The sequence below is a fragment of the Vespula vulgaris genome, chromosome 6, assembly GCF_905475345.1.
Source record: "Vespula vulgaris chromosome 6, iyVesVulg1.1, whole genome shotgun sequence".
Lineage (NCBI taxonomy): Eukaryota > Metazoa > Arthropoda > Insecta > Hymenoptera > Vespidae > Vespula > Vespula vulgaris.
This window is the reverse complement of record NC_066591.1, coordinates 1322193-1340000: the sequence shown is the minus strand read 5'-3', so window position 1 is coordinate 1340000 and position 17808 is coordinate 1322193. Positions and strand designations below refer to the sequence as shown.

At 36.6% G+C, this 17808-nt stretch overlaps 1 protein-coding gene across 2 annotated transcripts in view; it reads right to left on the bottom strand.

Moving 5' to 3' along the window:
- Window positions 1-17808, bottom strand: part of LOC127064463 (homeobox protein aristaless-like) — a 137567-nt gene that overhangs the window by 12351 nt on the left and 107408 nt on the right. For both annotated transcript variants that reach the window (XM_050995552.1, XM_050995553.1), the window contains one exon: window positions 15325-16081. In XM_050995552.1, the coding sequence (XP_050851509.1) occupies window positions 15325-16081 (757 nt within the window). The remainder of the gene's footprint in view (window positions 1-15324; window positions 16082-17808) is intronic.

Here is a 17808-nt window from a genome sequence, read left to right as displayed (position 1 = left end):
TACGTGATTAAATATCTGACATACACGACTAGAATGCGTAGGTAAGTGTTAGAAAATTTAAAGTGTGATTATTAAATTGAGGAAAATTCAACTGGTATGGATAATCAGATAAATACAAAATCATGAATAATATATGCGTATGTATATGAGAGAGGGAGAAAGAGAGAGAGAGAGAGATAAAAAGAATAATACACGTAAGTGTTAGAAGATTTAGAGTATGATTATTAAATTGAGGAAAATTCAACTGGTGTATGTAATCGGATAAATACAAAATTGTGAATCGTATATGCGTGCGTACGTGTACGTGTATGTATGAGAGAAAAAGAGAAAGAGAGAAAGAGAGAAAGAGAGAGAGAGAGAGAGAGAGAGAGAGAGAGAGAGAGAGATAAAAAGAGAGAATCCAAAGCACAGGCACCGGCTCCTTTCTCAATAAGGCTAGTTCGAGCGCGATCGTAATTACGATAACAACGACTTAATAGGATTTAATTTTCCTTATCTCCATGTAAGTGCGCGCACTCGAAAATCCTTGAAACGATTCCGCGAGCGTTGCGTTCATCGAAGTTGCGTTACGGGAACGATATCGATTATCCTTTAGCCTTCTCCAGACGCGATATAACGAGAAGGAAATAAAAGAGCGTGAACGAAAAAAAGAAAGAAAAAAAGAAAGAAAGAAAAAAAGAAAGAAAGAAAAAGGAGATATATAGAAGAAAAATAAAACTGAAAGAAGAGAAAAGAAAGGAGGAAAAAAAGGAAAAAAAAAAGGAAAAGCGAATTATAAAAATATATGTCTCTTGCGTACCGGATCGACGAAAGACGATCGTTATTCTTTTTTGGTTAAATGAGAATCAATTTTAATTTTTTGTTGTCTTTTTATGCTTTTTGTCGACATCGTTTATACGAAATCGTCGGTCGATTTGCATCCTCGCAAGATCGAACCTCGTCGATTTCTCTCGTTGATAACGCGAGAGAGTAGTGGGTAATATCGATTATACGAGAAACGAAATATGTGAGAAACATAAAAATTGATTCGAGTATTGCGTGAAAATAATCGGTCATTACAATTTTCATTGGTATCGGGAGAGCGAGGAAAATAAAAAAAAAAAAAAAAAAAGAGGAAATAAAAAAGAAAAGGAAGAAGAAAGGACGAAGGTAACACAAATTGATTCGCGTTTGCTTGAAAATAATCTATCATTAAAAACTTTACTGCTTCTAAGAGAGAGAGAGAGAGAGAGAGAGATAAACAGAGATAAATAGAGAGAGAGAGAAAAAAAGAAAAAGAAAAAAAAGAAGAAGAAGAAGAAGAAGAAAAGGGATGAAAGTGTAATGTCCCATGCATCATCCCTGAGTTTTCCCTTTCCCCATATATTTATTATCCCGTAAATCAAAACCGATCGGCAGATTCCTCTCTTGTCCCTAAGAGGTAAAATGACTTCGTCCTTATTCCCGAGTCCTTTGAACAGCACACTTGTTTTAAACCATGCTCGCGTTTTCGATCCGATCTCCGTGGCTTCGTATATACCCTTTGAAGGATGTTGATGATTACCCCTTGTCGTACGCTTAATGGTCAGTCTGGCGGACATAGTTGCAAAGATAATTTGTACCTGCTACCGACTCGGTTCCCGTTCAATGACGTATTCCGCATATACATATGATAGATACATGTATGGGTCTACACAGACGGGTACCTTCTTCGATTGTGGATCGTGTTTCTCACGAAAATTTCATTTCTTCGAGAATAGATATACCGTTGTTGAACAAAAAAGAAAGAAAGAGAAAAAGAAACGAAAGAGAAGAAAAAGAAAGGAATAAGGAAAAAAGGAAGAAAAAGGAATGCAAAAATAAAAGAACGAACCAACAGGACTTTCACGTTGCTCTGTTTAACGACAAAACTTTCACATGTACTTACTTATCAACCTACCACGCAACTTTTCTATCGAAGTTTATTTAACGCTTCTATCGGCGAAGGAAAAGGTGAATCACGTTTTAATTAGTTTTTTCTAATATCTCAATCTCTCCCTCGGTCTCTCACTCGCACACACACATACATATATACGTACATACATACACACGTATATACGTACGCATTTTCTCGTTCGGAATTTAAGAAAAATAAAGTGTCCGTCCTTATCGACGATATATATATTTATACAAAAAGAAGGAATGTCGAAAGAAAAAAAATAAATAAATAAATAAATAAAATACAAGAAATTTCGTTGTTAGTCGACACCGATTCATCCCATCGTATATGGATTTATTATCTCTCGTGCAATTCACCAGAAAAGTATTTACGTATTTATTTATATACATGGATCCGACACATGCAAGAGATAGATAGATAGATAGATAGATAGATAGATAGAGAGAGAGAGAGAGAGAGAGAGAGAGAGAGAGAGAGAGAAAGAGAGAAAAAAGATGATGACGACGAGCCTTGGCCCGCGAGTAATAATAATTTAGCCTTTCCCTTTTTCTCCGGACGGCGTGCTCGCTCGTTGTCCTTCTGGATTTAATAAGATCACGAAATTTCGCGGTTAGACGGGCGTCCCTAATTACACCCGCCGTTCACTGCGAGTCGGTTACCCTCGATTCGCGTATCATTATTATTATTATGTACCTACTATGTCTCTCTCTCTCTCTCTCTGTCTTGTTCTTCAAAAGTATCTCCTCTTCGTCTTCTTCATCGTCAATGTCCTTGTCATGGGAAATGCGTGTCCAAAGAGCCGCCTCTAAGAGGCCACGTAGCCCGAGAGAGAGAGAGAGAGAAAGAGAGAGAAAGAGAGTGTATGTGAGGGAGAGAGAGAGAGGGAGATTAGTCGCGCGTTCAACTTAATGGAAAATTTACAGCGTGCTGATCCGATGAAAACCTTGTGCAACTTCTCTCTCTCTCTCTCTATCCATCCATCCATCCATCCATCTATTTATCTATCTATCTATCTATCTATCTATCTATCTATCTATCTATCTATCTATCTATCTATCTATCTATCTATCTATCTCTATATTTCTATATCTAGCTCTTTATATTTCTCTTTCTAGCAACCGAGAAATTGCACCTGCAATTTATCTCGGCATAGTTTTGTTGGCTCTCCTCGTCATTGAGAGAAATAGAGAGAAGGAGAGAAGGAGAGATAGAGATAGATAGACTTAGATAGATAGAGATAGAGAGAATCGCCGACGTTAATAACAATGTCATCCAAACGAGCTTTCGCACCATTCCCATTGAAAATGAATCTCACGAGGCACGCCGTCCTTCCTTTCGATCTAGGACGTAATTCCACGACGTTTCTTTAATTGCTTTTTACGAAACATAGGTACTTAAGTACCTAGGAAATTCTATTTCCGTAATCGGAGCACAGTGTACGCCCCCTCTCCTCTCCACTGCTCTCATCTGTTCTGCTTTACTTTGCTCTGCTCGGGTAATTATAATTATCGAAGCGTGATATATGCGTTACGAAGGAATTATAAACAATTCTTATTCCTCGAGCGCACGTTCTCTCTCTCTCTCTCGCGTTATTAGCCCAAATGAGATATAGATACTTATCCTCCTATAGCTATTATACACATAAGTCGATTAGCGATCATTTGGTGATCTCAGGTATCGTGGAATGGAAAAAGAAGAAATCACAAAAAAAAAAGAAAAGAAAATAAGGAGAAAAAGAAAATAGAATCGAAGGTCGTGCAAATTTGCATCGGTTAGACAGACCATTTCAAGATAATTGCATATCTCTGCGTACACACGAATACACAAATATACACACGTATACCTATAGTACATTATGTCCTATAGAACTTAACGAAATAGAGACATTCGGTCGATTTCAAGCTAATGAAATAAATTCTCGCACGTTACGATCGAGGAAATTCGTTGCGCTATGACGTCAGAATAATAGAAAACGAAAGATACATACACACACGTACATCTATATATACATATGTAGAGGAAGTAGGACGGTCGCGTTTTCCGCACGCCGCGCTGCTTCGTTCGTAATAGCGCGAGAGATTGCGATCGCATTTGAATCGGTGCGGTACGCCATCGGCGTGGCATGCCGTAGCATGGCGTGGCGCGGCGTGGCGAGGCACTTGCAAAAAGAAGAACGAATCCGAACGAGTTTCGCAACGAGTGGCTGAATAATGGTAAGCGGCGAACCTTTTCGCGGCCTCGCATCAAAGCCGTCCCGCTAACATAAGTGGATTAGAGCCCGAGCTTCCACTTCGTCATCTTTCCGCTTCTACCACGTTGCTTACCTTCTTTTCTCTTTAATCTTCTCTCTCTCTCTCTTTTTTCTTTTTCTCTTTCTTCATCTTTCTCTTTCTTTATTTTTCTTTCTTTTTCTTTCTGTCAGCGAAGAGAGCTAGAGAGAGAGAGAGAGAGAGAAAGAAAGAGCACGCGCATCGCACGCCCGAATTTCCGCACGCGGAACAATTTCTTCTCTGCCTCCGTTTCATTCTCGACTTCTTTTTCTTTTTCCACTCCCGTCCTCCATTTTTGTTCTTATTCTTTTCTTTCTTAGCGCTCTTCCTATTTTTTTCTCTTCTTCCAATGTTTTTCTTTTTCTTTCGGTCATTTCTCCTTCTCCTTTTTTCTTCTTTTTCTTCTTAAAACGAGAGAACGGTGGATTATTCGATCGTTTTCTAACGGGCTTCTCTTCTCACATCCTCTCGGTAATGAGATCCGACGTGAAATCGGCACGAACGTTGTGAGAATTATAAAGTCGGACGTAATGGCGGGCTGCTGGTGCGTGTTCGGAAATGACGGATCTAACGTCTGCATTAGCTTCTTAAGGAGAAATGTATATATACTTACATATATATATATATATATATATACATATATATATAAAACATATATACAAATATATGTGTATACATGTCTATGCGTGTGTATATGTAAATAACGAAGGAAAATGCAATGCGTGCAAGATCGAGTAAATCGCGCGAGGATGGCGCGAGCTGAGAGAGGCTTGGCACGCTGGTAATTCGTGTAATTACCAGACAATTACATTATCTAATTAACCTCAGGGGTCGGACTAGCCAGTCACCAGCGGCTGCCGAGTAGCTACGCTAGCGATGACTGCGACTGTGATTGTCCCTTGTGGCGCAATCCTAATTATTATTGTCTAACGCCTAGCCGGCCATCATCATCATCATCATCATCATCATCATCATCATCATCATCATCATCATCATCATCATCATCATCATCATTATAATCATCATCATAATTATCATCGTCTTCGTCATCATCATCGTTCTCGTCGTCTTCGTTTTCGTCTTTGTTTTCATCTTCGTCGTCGTCGTCATCGTCGTCATCATCATCATCATCATCATCATTATTATCGTCATCGTCATCATCGGTAAAAACTACAACGATATACAAGTTTTCTCTCTTGCTCTCGGCCAATTCATAGAAATTCTATTCCCGAAGAGAACAAATCTGTTTGCTTAAGTTTCCTCTCTCTTTTTTCTTTTTTCTCCTGGTATCCTTCGTAAATTCCTTTTTAGTTTCTTCACGCAGTCATTTACAGTTCGTTCAGGTGGATATAAATAGGTAGATAGATGGATAGATGGATAGATAGATAAATAGATAGATAGATAGATAGATAGATAGATAGATAGATAGATAGATAGATAGATATCTGAATTTTGATCGATTCTTTTTCAAATAATCGAGATGAAGAAATTATTTCGTGAAAGTATATTCGTATTTCCTTCTGTTTAAAACAATTTCATTCAAATCGAGATTAAATGATTTTAATATTGCTTAAATCGACATTCGCGTTTATGCAACAACGTTTTTATCGATAATAATCTATCTATATATATATATATATATATATATATATATATATATATATATTGTGAAAAAGTGACGCGTTAATGCGTTCCTTTCTTACATGATTAAAATTCATTGGAATCAGTTTTTAGATGTCCGACTAACGTCGATATAATATTCTTGGTGTGATAACCGTTAAAATATAAGATTATGAGCACGTATTTATGATTCATTAGTCATAGACTCGCTATACGTGATCGTTTCGATTTGACACACTTTATTAATCTAACCTACCTACATACACACACATATGTACATACATATATATAGCTATTAGAATATCCAACGAATGAAGGAGATTTTAATGCTCGGCATCAACGACTTTCAGAGACTTCAATTCCGTAAGTTTGCTATCATCAAACGAACGCAAAAGAAAAATCTTTAATGTTTCTCAACGGTACGTTTTGATCTCTCTCTCTCTCTCTCTCTCTCTCTCTATTTATCTCTCTATTTCTCTCTTTCGTAAAATAAGTTAGCAATGAAAGAAACGAGTAGATGGAAGGTGAGAAAATACGACGTACAAGTTTTAGGTCAATCGTCGACATTCCGTGATTCTCTCTCTCTCGAGTAAGTAAGTAAGTAAGTAAGTAAGTAAGTAAGTAAGTACTTAAGGGATCTTGAAAGAGACAACCGTGCGCGCGTCTTTGGTAAGTTCTCTCGAGGAGCGAAACGAAAGGGAAGCCTGGTAGCAACGCGCGCGTAATGCGTGCGTAATGCGCGCTTAATACGCGTACGCCGTGGAGAGCCAATTACTGATTGGCCACACTACCGCCAATCGGATGAGGGATGGACCTCGACAAACCTGTACCACCTGTATTCTCCCTTTTCTTCTTCTTCTTCTTATTCTTCTTCTTCTTCTTTACTCTTTCTATCTTCCTCTTCTTCTTCTTCTACTTCTATTTCTTCTTACTAACCTTCGACGGGTATCTTAGCAGTGGGAGAAACGGAACGAGCGAGAAAAAGAAAACAAACAAAAAAGAGAGAGAAAGGGATGGATATGTGTGTGTGTGTGTGTGTGTGTGTGGAAGGGATTTCTTCGTTCGATTAAAAAGAAAAGAAACAGGTGTTTGTACAATTGTACAATATTTGATAGATACTTAATCTACTTAGATAGTGAGATAGTGAAACTTCTTGTAAAAATTATTCGAAGTACTATAAATATATAAATGAATCAGTAATTAAATAAATGTGTATTATACGTAAGTATGATTGATACATACGTACTATACATATGTCTTTTAATTCACAAACGGGATGTTCTGTTAAAAACTATATAATTATTTCATACACTATAAATACATAAATAAATAAATAAATAAATAAATAAATAAATAAATAAATAAATAATGTTCAGGTACGTATAATAGATACATGAGTTTATTAATTCACAAACTATGGAGAATGTTTTATTAAAAAAACATTACGATCTTTCAACATCACGTATAGTTCATCTAATTCAATAATCACCTCTTTAATAACCCATCTAATCCTTTTATTTTCTCTCTCTTTCTCTCTCTCTCTCTCTATCTCGTTCCGAATAAAGATTCTGAATAATCATAATGTACAAAAATGATATAAGTATTCGATCATGTTTTTTCTATGTGGTCTATTATTCGCAAATATGTATCTACCTATATACATACATACATACATACATACATACATACATACATACATACATACATACATACATACATACATACATATATATACACACACACACACACACACAGAGATGCGAGAACGGAACCGATTAACTTTCCTCGGACGAAGTCTAATCTTATTTGTTGGTGAAACGAATAACGGGGCAGTGCCGGCGGTGTTTTCTAATCGGGAGCATGACTCGTCGTCGTCGTCGTCGTCGTCGTCGTCGTCGTCGTCGTCGTCGGCCGATTAATGACAGGAGAAGTTTGCTTGCTCGGTCGTGACAGTGGACACAAAGAGAAAGAGAGAGAGAGTAAAAAACAAAAATAAAAAAAAATAAAAAAAAGGGAGAGAGAAGGAGAGAGAATGAAAGAATGAGAGAGATAGATAGATAGAGAAAGAGAGAAAGAGAGAGAGAGAGAGAGAGAAAGAAGGAGTCTCGTGGAACTGGTTTCGTTCCACGGATCACTGGAAACAATCATCCTTATTAAACTCGCCACCAACCCACCCCACGGATATAGAGGTATACTTTGGAATGATTTACCGAGAAACGCGCTTTGCGGCCCTTTGAACAGGTGGAACACCTCCGGTCTGAATCTCTATTTTCTCATTCCCTCAAGAAAAGTAAGTTTCCTGCTTTGTGATTCGTCAAACGATGTATGTCGATTTTGTCTGATATCTTTCTGATATCTTTCTAATATCTCGTATAAGAAGCGGACGAATTTATTCTATTTTTCTTTTTTTCTCCTTTTTTTTTCCCTTTAATTGTAATTATTGTAACATTGGTATTCATTATTAATGAATAATAAGTGATTAATAAGAAATAATAATGATGATGATGATGATGATAATAATAAATGATTGTTTATAAGTAATATTTATGTAATAAATTAATTATAATAATTATAATATAATTAATATAATATAATATTAATTATAGTATAATCAAATTATAATATAATATATAATAAATTATATATATATATAATAAATATATATATAATAGATAATATTTATGTAATATATAACGAGTATTTATATATATGTTTTGTCTGGGATAATTAAGAAATAAATAATATCGTTTTACAGAGGAATGAAAAATATTAATTACTTTTTTTCTCGTTAGGAGATGTTGCTTCGCAAGGTAATAATTATCGACTATTTACTATAAATCAATATATTCCAATCCTTCTTTTTTTCTCTGTTATTTTGTTTTTCTCGGTGTAGTATGACAATCAAAAGATTTGTTCGTAATAGTATCGCTAAGCTCGAATGTCTGTAATAAAACATTTTGTAAGGATCTGATAGATTGCAAAGTCACTACATTTATATACACACGCACATACACATATCTACATATATACATATTGTTTTTAAAGACGGCTATTGATTCCATGAATATGCCATTGATGTAAAAAAAAAAAAAAAAAAAGGAAGAAAGAAAACATTTATCTTGATTTGAAATCGTAGCAAATACGGCATTTCAATTAATAATATGTAATTAGCTAATACTTTGTATGGTCGTTCAAGGAACATGATCTATTATTATCTGCGCGTATCTGAATACGAAAAGGAAAAAAAAAAGAAATCGGAACGTAATCGTGTTACGTTCATGCATATGCACGAACGGATATATACATATTTAATGTATAAAAGACGGACATTGATTCCTGTGTCAATAGGAATAAAAACAAATATATGTATATACATACATACGTACATATATATACATATATTATATATATTACATATATATATATATGTAAATTGTTAAAAAATCTCATCGTCGATCAGTTCAAAACTTTCCGCCTTTTTTATAAATTGATTCATTCAAGATTACGTTTTCGCACGTTCTCTCTCTCTCTCTCTCTCTCTCACCCACACACACACGCACAAATACACATACACATATACATACACTTACACACGCATACGCATCGTCGATCTTTAATTTGTCGGAACATCGATTCTCTTAAAAAAAAAAAAAATAAAAAAAAAAAATAAAAAATAAAAAATAAAAGCTTGGGAAACGAACGATCCGTAATGGATAGTCGTTCGAGTGTCTAACTTCTTCGGTTTTACAAGCGAAACGAAAGGAAATGAAACGAAACGAAACGATACGAAACGAAACGAAACGAAAGAGAAAGGAAGGAAATAAGAATGCTCGAAAAACCAACAAACACACAACTACGACGGCTTCGTCACGTCGTCCTTTCGAGAAGAGAGAGTCTCATTCGGTCGACGACGGTCGATCGAACGCGTCGGCACGGTAGCTCGAGCCACACGACTCTAATCTAAATTAGATCTTAAGAGCTCGTAAAAGTAAGTGGCTACGTTCGAAAAGGCTTTAACGTATACGTATATTCTCTTTCTCTTTCTCTTTCTCTTTCTCTTTCAATCTCTCTTTTTCTTTCTCTCTCTCTGTTTCTCCTTCTCTCTTTCTGTCTGTCTGTTTGTCCATTCATCCGTCTCTCTCTTTTTCTCCTCAACTTGTTTTACACGTTCGTTTGAAAAGTTTCGAACCTCTTCATAAGTGTTATATCTACTCGAAAAAAAAAAAATAAAAAAAGAAATAAAAAGAAAAAAGATTCTTCCCGCCGTCATCGTTTTCTTATTTCGACGGTAAAAAGAGAAAAGGAAAGAAAAAGAAGATAGAGATAGAGAGAAAGAGAGAGAGAGAGAGAGAGAGAGAGAGAGAGAGAGAGAATTTGAAACCAATGTAAAACCCGTAGACACGCCGTATAGACAAATATAGTAAGTCATTTTAATATTTAGCGTAAACTTGCAAATTAGTTCGAGATCGAACGTCCAGATACGTCCAATAGAAATTGGATTTGACCTACTTATGTAACGTATTATATACGTACAGGCAACCTTATTACACAGTCCAACACAGTTAAAATAATAATAATAATAATAATAATAATAATAAATATTGATATATCACGTGATAGGTGGATATCTAAGAAGTATGTAAGTATCTTAGAAGTATGTAACTATACAGATAGTTAGATAGGTGTAAATTGCGTATATCTCAATCGGTTAGCGATGTGTTAAAAAAAAAAAAAAAGAAAGAAAGAAAGAAAGAAAGAAAGAAAGAGAAAGAGAGAAAAAGGAAAGAAAAAAGAAAAGAAGAAGAAAATATCAAAAAGCAATAGTATAATATCGAACTCGAGTTATGTTCGAAGTTGTTGTAATAAAATAGAATTTTATTTATAAGTAATGCGCAAGTATCTTACGCTTTCTCAATGACTTCCTGTAGGAGACTTTTCTTATTCTTTTTTTTTTTTTTTGACATATAACCACTTATAAGATTATATATATATATATATATATATATATATATATATATATGTATACATACATATACATATGTATATATATATATTAATTTCTTGTCACGACTCTGGCCGGCCACCTATTTACGATTATATATTATATTACGAGTAAGAGGTACTTACTGGTATATGTTATAACCGTGGTTTTGATAATACGCTGATCGAGAGGAAATCGAAATAAATCATCGTTCGTAGGACGTTTATGAGCGGACACGTAGTAATTTGTACCTAACGATTGTAAAACGTTTATTATTCGCCCGTAACAAATGGGTCCTGGGTATTATTCGCGTATATCGGATGACTCCTTATAAAATATCGTGTGTGTGTACCGGTGGTGTCTGTCCATTAAATGTATTTTGATAGAACCAATCGTGCGCGTGCCCTTCGGTAAAGGCTTCTAATGAATATGCAATGTGTTCCGACGAGTCTCTTTCTCTCTCTCTCTCTCTCACTCTGTCTGTCTTTCTCACTCTTTCGCGGTTGGTCTCTTCTTCCCTCGTCTCTCACCGCTGGTCAATAAACCTAAGCGACCATAAAATCCAATTAGTGTGAAATTAATACCAACGTAAGGCACTGAGAAACGAAGGAAAGCGAATCAATTTATTACTACAAAATAGTAAGATTCGTACGAGAAGTGGAAAAATTTTAGATACGATGGATTGAATAATAATTAACGATAGATAGATAGATAGATAGATAAATAGATGGAAAGGTGTATAGATCGGTAATTACATTTTCAAGATTCCTTTTTGTCGATATATATTTATGGGAAAAAAAGTAAAGAGAGCAAGTAAGAGAGAAATATAGAAAATAGAGAGAGAGAGAGAGAAAGAGAGAAAGTACATTAAATTCTATTCTTCGAATAAAACAGCGAGTCATTCGATTAGAAATTTTTTGATAAGTCTTAGAAGTTAACTCGTATAGGACACTCGTTTACGAACGATATAACCATAAAATAATATCTTCACGAGGATCGTCGAATAAAATATAAACGGTGGCTGGCTTAGGCGCTTACGAACTATGTGCCTGTCCGCCAATGTGTCTCCACGTCCAACACGGTTCTACGACTTTTTAAGACGCGAACGTAATTAAAATGTTATTTATAACGTTGTTTCACAGGAGCAGCTTTAATCCGACCTTCGTTGGGACTTGCGTCACTCGCGCAATCGCGAGATTTATTTTTATACGATATACGGAGAATTCCAATACCTAGTATCGTTCATTATATCTCGTCCGAACTAATTATATATCATCAAGATTGATAAATTGATCGAGTTGTAATAACCGCGAGAAAACTGAACCTTAGTTTTCGATATAAAAAAAAAGAAAAAAAAAGGAATTGAAAAAAGATAGGTAATAGAATAAAAAAGAAAAGAGCGAGGAGAATGAAAGAAAGAAAGAAAGAAAAGAAGAAACAAATCAAGAAAAACGTGTCGTTCGTGATCGAATTTGTAAGAAAGGCCAAAAAAGAAGAAGATTGATTCGTCGATTCGATAAAAATGATTTCCAAAGTAACAAACGATTCGATAAATAAAAGAATTTCGTATGATTGAAGAATTACATTTCTTCGTCCTTGAAATTAACTTTTTCTTCTTTTTCTTTTCCATTCTCACTCTCATTAATCTCATCTCGATTATTTTAGCAAACGTAAAATCAGTAAAAAAAATTAATATAAAAACGAGATATTGTACAGTATCTCAATAATTTAGAATATTTGATAAACATTATAAATTACACAAATATATAATCTATATACATACATATATATATATATATAATATTATTAATAACATATTTATAATATACATTATACAATATATATAATTATATATATGAAAGTCGATCGTCGTGAGTTTACGCTTTCACTCACGATCCGCTAGTTAAATAAATAAAACGTTCAAATTCTAAAAGAAACTTAACGATCCAGTCACGATCTTGAAAGCGATTAAAGAACATTTCGAGAAGAACCTTACAATAGTTTATTTCTCGTACTTATTAGCCAATAAGAGTAAGAGATCACGATGTCTGCTACGGTGTCACGAGAATTTTACAAATTTTTTATTCAACCATATTGGACTATGGTAGATAGGGTCGTACTTAGGGAGGGACGTAGAAGAGAAGATAGTACTGAGATCTAAGCAACGAAGTTTCGTAGATAGAAAAGATGGTCCATGGTGTCCCAGAGAATCCTCTGAGCGTACGCCATGGTCACTACCTGTTTCAAACTCTCTTGCATACTCTTTCTCTCTCTCTCTTTCTCTTTCTATCTCTCTCTCTCTCTCTCTCTTTCTCTCTCTTTCTCTTTCTATACACTACCTCTTCCACCTTCGTTAATTACGAGAACCCCATACCGTGGCCGCAGGACCGGACCTATTACGAGCGATTACACCGCTATTAGTTACCTACCGGGTGTTCCATAGCACGAAAGAAGCCACGTGTAAAAAAAGAACGACTTGAGAAGGAAAGAAGGAAGGAAGGAAGCAAGGAAGGAAGGAAGGAAGGATAGAGAAGAGAGAGAGAGAGAGAGAGAGAGAGAGAGAGAGAGAAAAGCATCCAGATAGATTGCACTACACCCCATTCTCGGCGCGTTACTCTACACGTCTAACAACCGGCCGTCTCTTCCTCGGAGACTTAATAATGCAAAACCATCGACCGTGGCCACGGAAGGAAATTTGCATGGGTAGAATCGTAAGAAAGAGAGAGAGAGAGAAGTAGAAGACGAAGTAGACGAAGTAAAAAAGAAAGAATAAAAAAAAATATTCGAAACGATCAACGTCCTCGTCATTTTTCTTTCCTCGATTTTGTTTGTAAAATTCTTCGTATACGATAATTGCCCGATAAAAGCTTACACGTAGTATCATTGTTTCCAATTTAAAAAGTGCAAAAAGGAAAAAAGAATAAAAGAGAGAGAGAGAGAGAGGGAAAAAAATAAAAAGAAAAAGAAACATTTATTTAATCGTTAAATCTATTATTTATTTGCGTTGAACATGACAAGTGGTCAATCGCAATCTTCTCACCTATGCTTTTTCTCGACGTTGACGTAGCAAGTAAATAGAGATGAGGGTAGATAGGTATGTTATGTATTTATGTATGTACCTAGGTATGTATATCCGATCCTTGATAAAGTTATTAACTTTTATCGGAACGATAGGCATTGGTATGTTCATAATTACGGTAACGCGCGCAATTAAATCATCGCTATTTTTGCAATGCGAATAAACGACTATAGCCAGGCTTGAATAATCATGAAGGAATCAAGTCTGTTTTACGATCATGTTCAAGGACTACGCCTTCATCGTAAAAATGGCATCGATCGATAATATTCTGCTTATCGCTGTGCGTTTATATATGCGTGCGTGCGTGAATGAGTGCGTGAATGCGTGCGCGCTCGCTAACACGTCCGTGTACGTAGAATTTGGTTTCGTTCTTCGTTTACATTCTCACCTGTCGGAATCGTTTAAGAAAACAAAAATCGAGATACTCTTGGAGAGTTCGAAAGGATGGCTCTCGGAAGAAAAAGAAAGAAGATAAAGAGGAAGAGATATTTAAAAAAAAGAAAGAGTAAAAAAAAAAAAGAGAGAAAAAGAAATCAAAAAAGCAAAATAAATTAAACGAAATGAAGCGAAATAAAATGAAGTAAAATAAAACGAAATAAAGTGAAAATAAAATAAAATAAAATAAAATAAAATAAAATAAAATGAAATAAAATGAAATGAAACGAAATGACACGGTTAATAGGTAACCTTTAAGATAGATCGAAGGATCGATCGATGATGAAATTTATTTGCCGATTCGATTTTTAAGTATCTTGAATTTCCAATTTCTGTTTATTAGGTATTAGTCGTTCGCGACGAGGATAATCGATTCAACGTATGGTTGGTCAGTCCTTTTCACGTACTTACGTAGGAATGTAACGAAAGTGTCAGGAAGACAAGTTGAGAAGAGGTTAACGATAAACCATCTTTTAAAATATCGTTTTATGGTAAAGTATGCGAGATGGAAGGATGGATGAAAGAATGGATGAAAGGATGGGAACGGTAGTCATCCCCTATCGCTAAAACGTTTCGGATCAACCGAGGCTAATAGGTGGTCCCGAGGAGGTCCGTAACTCTGCGACGCGCCAGTTTACCCGTCTATATCTCGATACCGTTATTCAGGAAGCCTGTTAGAAACGAAGACTCGATTAGGACTCGACTAGACACCTTTCCCCTCGTCCCTCCTACCCTCCCTTCCATCCCTTCCCCTTGCTTGCCTCTTTCCCTTAACCTCCCACTCCATTTTCTCCATAATCAACCGAAACGAGGATTACTTTACACCTAGGTCACACGTCGATACGAGTCATCTTAGTTCTTAGACCTGACTGTGGGACTCTAATGGGAATGATTTTAAAAACTAGAAAATAGGGGAGGCGGGGATTGATTATTCGTCGTCGTAAACCGATGATCGCTTTAACTTTATACATATATATATATATACATATACACGTGTGTGTATGTAATTAGAGTTTCTTACCTGGTGAAAACGTCAGGATAATGAGTCCTCGAGAATGCCTTCTCGAGTTCTTCCAACTGGAAGCTAGTGAAGGTCGTCCTGTAACGTCGTTGCTTCCTCTTAGGTGCAAAGTCGTCGACCTCAGCCTCGCTTTCAGGGCTCGTTGGAGCTGCCCTCGGGTGGCTGCCCTCTTCCTCGGGCCTAACCTCTTCCGTTGAGATTCCCATCTGTGCGGATTGAGGCGTCGTCGTCGTCGTCGTTGTCGTCGTCGTCGTCGTCGTCGTCGTAGCTCCTGCTGCTGCCGCAGCCGCTGCCGCAGCCGCTGCTGCTGCTGCTGCTACCGCTGCTGCTGCCGCCGCTGCTGCTGTTGTTGTCGTTGTCGTCGTTGTCGTCGTTGTCGTGGTAGCTGTTATTATCGTCGCTATTGGCGATGCCGGTGATCCTCTCGTAGATAATAACAGTAACGCGGCTGACGATACGGTGTTTAATGGTATTGATGGTGTCGGTGTTGTTGCCTGCTGCTGCTGCAGTTGTTGTTGTTGTTGTTGTTGTTGTTGTTGGCGAGACTGCTGGTGAGTTTGTTGGCTCACCTGCTGGCTCACCTGATTCACCTGGCTCAAGCTACTCGTGCTGCTAGCAGGACTCGTCTGAGGGACGGCCTGCTCGCTACCTCCACCTCCACCTCCTCCCCCTCCTCCTCCTCCTCCTCCTCCTCCTCCTCCGCCGCCGCCGCTGCCGCCGCCGCCACCTCCTCCTCCTCCTCGTACGCTCGACTGATCTGTAAAAGAAGAAATTATTTTGTTGGTTTTCGTAATTTTTGCCGGACACCCGGCAAGTTCCTCGAGTCCCTCGTGAGGAATACCTGGGTGTTTATTACCTGGAATACATAGAAATCTTATCTTTCGTAACTCAAACGTCCGTGTGTGTTTATGCGCCTGTGTGCGTGTGCTTTTTTTTCTTTTCTTTTTTTTTTGCTTACTTTAAGAATATCTTTTACGAGGTGAAAATTAACTGCTCGAAAAAAATTTCTATGCTTGCTATTTTTTGTCCCCTTTTTTTTCTTTCTCTCTCTTTTTTTTTCTTTTTTTTTTTTTTTTTTTTAATCTCGCACATGAACGATCGAATGAATATTTAATAACGCGGTCTGTATCTTCTTTTCTCTTTTTTCCTCTCTCTCTCTCTCTCTCTCTCTCTCTTTCTTTTTTTATATCGAAATAATTATTATCCAAAATTGTTAACGCGATAGAACTTTGAATTTATCTTGGATATATCTCGGATATATTCAACGGAACGTAGTTTCGAGCAGCGATCGAAACTTGAACTGATACTGTTATTTCCTCGGGCACCAATTATTATGATATCCTCGACCGCTAGATCGGAGTTTGCCAGGAAAAGTCACTGCGGTCTCGTTTCCGTGCTTTGTGGCTGTCTTCGAAAAAAAAAAAGAAAAAAAATCCAGTTTATGATGTAGTCGTCGTACGTATTAAGATTTGGGATTTCCCAGTTTCAAATGTCCCTTTTAATCGCATCGACTTTGATTATACAACAATTATCGTACATTCGAAGTCTCGTTTTCCTTTCCTTTTATTTCATCATCTTGTTCGGTTTATATTGTTTAGAGAAAAGAAAATATAAAATATAAAAAATATATATATAATATAAAGAAAAAAAGAAGGAAGAAAAAAGAAAAATCTCTAAAAAAAATCCAAATCAGATATTCGCTGTAAAAAATATGTTATCGCGATCGATATATCCATGTGATTAGAATACCAAAAAGAGAACTATCCATTTCGCGGATGTTAAAATCCTGATATACGTTAATCCATCCAGGTGAGGGTAAAGGTATCATTCCTTTCACCGACCTTGCAGAACATTAATGATTCCTACGAGAGTTCGCGTGTAAGTACCTACGTACCTCAAATATGCGGTTTACTCGGGAACGACGGTCTAACGCGGCACGATTCTCTTGGTAACGATAGAAATCATTTTCACGCTGTATTCGTCGTTCACTCGGTATTTTCTCGATAAAGATATATTTGCGGGTTATAGATGGATAGGTGCGTTACGTACACACAGATATACGTACACGTATGCGTTATACGTGTTCGTAGAATCTCTATGGTTATTTCTTATTCATTGTTTTTTCTCTTTTCTTTTCTTTTCTTTTTTTTTTTTTTTTTTTACTGATACAACCGAATCGAACGTGCGCTTAGAGAAAGGGAGAGAGAGAGAGGAGGTTCTTCCGTGGCAAACTCACAGTAACAATTTTTAATCGTATAATCGATGATCAAATCGATTTCTCCTCCCTCAGATAAAATCATCGAATATTATCGGAAATATTTTAAACGCTAGCTATTTATCGATCTACATGCCGAGTAACCAACTCCGGCGCCAATTTACAATGATGGCGCCCGGTTAAGAAATGCCAAGTTGTTACCACTCGCATTCCATTCGCGATTATGACACCACTCACGATCATCGCGTACTATTATATCTCCCTGTTGC